The 5705-nt window shown below is 37.2% G+C and overlaps 1 protein-coding gene across 1 annotated transcript in view; it reads left to right on the forward strand.

The window, feature by feature from the left end:
* Nucleotides 1-3992, forward strand: part of dennd6aa (DENN/MADD domain containing 6Aa) — a 30832-nt gene extending 26840 nt beyond the window's left edge. Inside the window, exon 19 of the mRNA XM_059328994.1 lies at nucleotides 412-3992. Within this exon, the coding sequence (XP_059184977.1) occupies nucleotides 412-543 (132 nt within the window). The 3' untranslated portion in view covers nucleotides 544-3992. The remainder of the gene's footprint in view (nucleotides 1-411) is intronic.
* Nucleotides 3993-5705: the final 1713 nt, after the last annotated feature.

Here is a 5705-nt window from a genome sequence, read left to right on the forward strand (position 1 = left end):
AGAGAGGAGAGGACAGGAGAGGCTGTTTACACAGATCATGATCAATAAAACCATGTTAAATGTCTAGATATCAGCTCTTAAATTAAACTCTTATGAGCTATTTTTGTTGTTATCATTATATTTGTCCAAACAAATGTACCTTTAGTTGTACCAGGCATTAAAATGAACAAGACGTTGAAGAAAACAATAGTGTAATATTTTAATATTCTAATATTATTTCATGTCGTCCACTGAAGTACACGGCCACAGTGAGTAAAATGTAAAAAGATCAAAACGCGTCCTGAACCGGCCTGTTGGGGTTCAGACCTTAAAATTGGTTGAAATGATACAAATAGTCTGTAGCTGAATAAAAAAAGTGTTCTCTTTGGTTTCAAACCTGAACTAATAAATGATGTTTAATTGTGTCTGTAGCTTCAGGCGGAGAGGGAGCAGCTCCCGGTGCGTCCGGGCACCGTCACCAAGCTGAGGGCCCACATTGACGCCGTGATCCTGGCCTTACCCGAGGACCTGCAGGGCATCCTCCACAAGCCCTCCACGCCCTGACCTTTGACCCCTGCGCTCTGCTACTCTAACCCCAGGCTGAGCTTGTTCTAGAGTTTGGGGGGTCGTGGCTGTCCTCTCCAGCTGGAGTGAACCGGTTTACTCCGACGGCTCCAGGTCGAGGACAACATGGAAAGCACACAGCACATTTTTGTTTCCCCAAAATATACATCCAAGTATTTTGTTTAGTTCTCTCGTGAACTGCTGCTGTGGCAGCTCAGTGGCGTTCAGACTAAAGCTGTCGTGGTTCAGACGACCAGCCGGAGCACGCCGCGGCGCCCCCCGGAGGAGTTTTCAGGAACAGCATTTAAATGTTGAGGAGGTTTTTCATCACAGAGACATTATCAGGTAACGACGGCTCGGTGCCAGAGCTTCACCTGTCTGAGCGCTCTGAGGCCGCGTGGAGGATTTGTCGACACCTTGAAGGTAAGAATACGAAAAAACGAACCCAGCTGACCTTTTTTTTTTTTTTTACCTCTCGACATTTTAAATTTTTACTTTTTTAACTTGACGATTGACTGCTGCAGTCCGGCGGAACTGACTTTGGAGTTTTTCCATTTATTTAAAAAAAAAAAAAGTTTTTAAAAGAAGTGCACTTCATCACTAACTGGACCAGTGTGCCCTTCACACACACACACACACACACACACACACACACACACACACACACACACACACACACACACACACACACGCTTTTATGCAAACAAACTGAGCCGAGCAGTGCTTTATAATTAAATGTTACTACAATATTGTTGATTAAAACACACACACATGCAGAGCATTAAGCACCAGCGACCCTGTATTAACTGCAGTAAAACAACTGTTGTCTCTGGTGCTCAGGAGCCAATCACGTCCCTGTATTCATGTCACATGATCTTTGTGTAGCCAATCCTGACAGTCTGAGAGAATATTTGAAAAAGGCCCCTGAAATGTTCAGAAGTCTTGGTCTGGTGTGGGTTGTCATTTTATTTGTACTTTTCTGAAGACTGAATCCAAAATCATGAGACTCTATTGTTGTGTGACATTGTTTTCATTTCATCGACTGATTCTCTAACGAGGGTCGAAGGAAGTCTTTGACCCACCGGACTGAAACTACGGAGAGCAATGTCCGCCACAAATGGAAAAAAAAAAGTCAAAATTAATTTTAAATTTTGAATTATGAGACACCAAGGCAATTTAACTTTAAATGATGAGATTATACATTTAAAACTTCAAGAATAAGTCTGAAATTGAGCTTCTGAAATAAAAACATTGAGGTCGAAAAATAAAAAAGCCAACACTTTGACTTTAAATCATTAAATTTATGTCAAGTAATAATTGTGACCAAGTCAAAATAATGACATAATTAGGAAGGATAAGCAAGTAAAACATTATCTGTTTCAGGCCACTGACTGTATGAGAATAATGGAAGTAGTCGCTGAGGCACCAGCCTGTTTTCAAGCCTTGAAGTCGCCATTTTCGCGACCGCCAACTTGTTTATTGACCGTCACAATGTTGTTTTTTCCCAACCAGTACATGGGCAGAATGGATCCAGAGTCGGGATGATGCTCCATCAGCTAGCAAAGGGGTCGGCAACCTTTACTAACAAAAGAGCCATTGTTGGCCAAAAAAAGAGGGAAAAAATGCGAAATCGAGCCACAATTTTGTTTTGTGAGCCTTACAATGAAGATTAATCAGCTTTAATTGAAGCCAAATTAGCTACCAACATTACTAATAGGCCACAATGAGCAGTTCTTTATGTTTTTTTTTATATGAGACTCCTGAGAAATATCTCCTGGCGAGCGAAACTCAAAACTAGACTTGAATTTGGCTAAATGTAGAGGTTAGTTTTCGTTGACTAAAATGTTAAAAAAAAATGTTTTACTGCTGTTTATAAACCACACATTTTTACAATTGAAGAATACACATTGATTTGGGCCTGCACCAATGATAAATTAAAATTGAAATGTCAAATCAAATCAAACTTTATTTATATAGCGCTTTTCATACATATAAATGCAAAACAAAGTGCTTTACAAAAAATAAGAATAAAAACAGGGGCAGACCGAACACACCCCCCAAGACAAAAGGACAGGATAAAAACTAAAAGACAAAAGGACAGGATAAAAACTAAAAGACAAAAGGACAGGATAAAAACTAAAAGATAAAAGGACAGGATAAAAACTAAAAGACAAATAGACAACAGGACAGGATAAAAACTAAAAGACAAAAGGACAGGATAAAAACTAAAAGACAAATAGACAACAGGACAGGATAAAAACTAAAAGACAAAAGGACAGGATAAAAACTAAAAGACAAAAGGACAGGATAAAAACTAAAAGACAAATAGACAACAGGACAGGATAAAAACTAAAAGACAAAAGGACAGGATAAAAACTAAAAGAAGAAAAGACAACAGGACAGGATAAAAACTAAAAGACAACGGGAAAGAAAATATAAACAATGTGATGAACAACTGAATAGGTGAATAGATGGCTAGATAGGAGAATAAATAAATAAATAGTCTCTGAGTCCTGATGTCCTCTGGCAGGCTGTTCCATCAACGATACGGTAGCCCCGCCCTAAAGCTTACCCCGATTTATCTTCTATTCTAATCTAAATGAGACCAAAGAAATAAACAAATGGACATTGTACCGTACTTAATAAAAATTATGATGAGAATCTTTACTGAGATAATAAATCTATTGAGAATTTCTGTCATATTTCAATGGACTTAAATTCAGCCGGTGGAGTCGCCCCCTGCTGGTCATTAGATAGAATGCAGGTTTAAGGTGCTTCCTCATTGGCTCCACTGAATCTGTCCAACCAACTAATTCCTCTGTATTTGTACTTGGGAATCGTTTAAACCGGAGGTGGAAGGGACCTAAAATTGATATGGGTTGACTGAAATTTGCAATATTTATTATTTATTTGAAAACAACGTACAGGACGGACTCTGAACTGAGCTTCAGATCGATGTTTTTGTTCAGAAGATAACTAAGATAACTAAGACTTTGACTTAGAATCTGATACTGCATTAAATCATTCCGACTTTACATGAATGTTTTTTCTTATTTCCAATATGTTTCATTTGTTTTTTTTCCATTTCCTGTCGGAGATGTGTCTCCATAGTGAAACTGGACAGCAGTGACAAAAAAATACACCTGAGAAATACTGATTTGTTGGACGGAAGGTTAAACTTTTCAACAGTTTAACAAAAATGACTTTTAATCCAAAATACAAGTACGAACCTGAAAATGAGCATAATATTTTCCGTTTAACTTAGTATCTCCTAAAATCATCATTTGGACTTGTGTCATAATTTTAACTAAAATAACAATCATTTTGCGTTGCTATTGACATATCTTACAATTTGAACTAAGGACACTACATTAAAACAATGACTTAATTTTGTCTCTTTAAAGTCGTAATTTAGATTTATGTCATATGGACTATATAAAAATTCAGATTCAGTGATGCAAAATGTTTTGAAATTGTTATAAATATGACTTGTATATGAGTTCGTCCCAATTTTGATTTGAAAAAAATGTGCTTCCATCGTTAAGTGACAGCTGGATATCGTCTTCATTATCAAACACTAAAACTTTAGTCTTGCCTGAACAAACCTGCGTTGAATTACTGAAGAAATTACAAGAAAGTATCAGAGCTGAAAACAGAATGGAGAGAAAACAAAATGAAGTATTTTTGTCGGCCAAAGTAGCATCACCCACCATGGTCTACTGAGAGTTCTCCTTTGGGATCGTTGCAGAAAAAAAACTCTGTGGCAAACACACATTTCTGCTGCTGACGTGTTTCATTCAGCAGGATAATCTTCACAAATGAACACCACTTTTATGATGTTTGAAGCAGTATGTGACAAGCTCACCAGCAGTATTGACAAGCTAGTGAAATCGTAGCCTAATAAATAGTTTATTAACATAATTTACAACCTGTAAGAGTTTACAGAGCTCTCAAAAACAGGACTAGAGGCTGTGAGGAGGACTAGAGAGTTCCCGTCAACCACTGTAGTCTCCTTAGCAGCTAGTTAGCTGTCGCCTTTTTAAAATAAACATAAAAACTTGAAAATTCACAAGTGGGGATATTTACTAACGTATTTTATGCCGTACAACAAAACGCCAACACTTCTTCAGCGTGTGTTAACCACAGACTTATTTCAGGCATCTAACCACCAACACAATTCAAAATCCTCATTGAGTTTGAGAGGTTAGACCCTGTGGAGCTAACTTCCTTTAATCTATACTGTCAGCAGAAGTCCTGCAACAACTCACTATAATTCAGTGTAGAGAGCCAGCGAGAGGTCCTTTAAATGACGGCGACTGTACGAAGACTAAAGAAACACTACAGCCAGTATTGTTTGAACTTTTAAAGAAGCAGAACCAGAGAGCTGATGACTTTATCTCAATCTGGTTCCTGCTAAGATAAAAAGGAGTTTCAGCTCGAGGCTCTACGTTTGTTCTTACACTAAACTAAATTTACTCTGCTGAAGAGACAACGCTGAACTCTGAGGACCCTCCTGCTCAGGATCCTCTGTGTGGCCTTCAGACAAAAGAATAAACAGCTGACGTCTGTTTGAAGTGTTTTCTGATCAACCACACAGATTCATTGTCTAAACTCAAAACCTACTAAATGAAAGAAATCCAACATATAGTTAAAATAAAGGAATACGTAGCACTGCTGGGTCGATCAAAGCATCATTTTGCTGCATGTTTTAGCCCATTAACTACAAAATTCATTATTTTAAAGTGGAACATTGTAACATTATTCCACTTCAGACTTTACAAGCTACACGGTCAAAATCAAATCCTTTAGAAAAACAAACAACAATTTAACATTTAGAGAAGTATAAAGTGACTTTGATCATTTATTACAATTATTTTAAATGTTGTAGGAGTGGGATAAAATTAAGAATTTTAAAGATGAAAGGCCAAAACATGCAACAAATTATTAGTTTGGTCCTTGAAATTAAAATAATTCAAGTCAAAGCTTGTGATTTATTTGAATTCATGAACATTCCTGGACACCTATCAATGTAAAATAACAATCTACAATGACAGCAATAATTATTTATTAGGGTAATTTGTATTTTCAGAGTGTACATGACGATGCACATACAGTTATCTGATGTCACTTGTTTTAAAATGTCAGACATACGGATTGTTCTT

The sequence above is a fragment of the Centropristis striata genome, chromosome 3 (genome assembly GCF_030273125.1).
Source record: "Centropristis striata isolate RG_2023a ecotype Rhode Island chromosome 3, C.striata_1.0, whole genome shotgun sequence".
In the NCBI taxonomy this organism is placed as follows: domain Eukaryota; kingdom Metazoa; phylum Chordata; class Actinopteri; order Perciformes; family Serranidae; genus Centropristis; species Centropristis striata.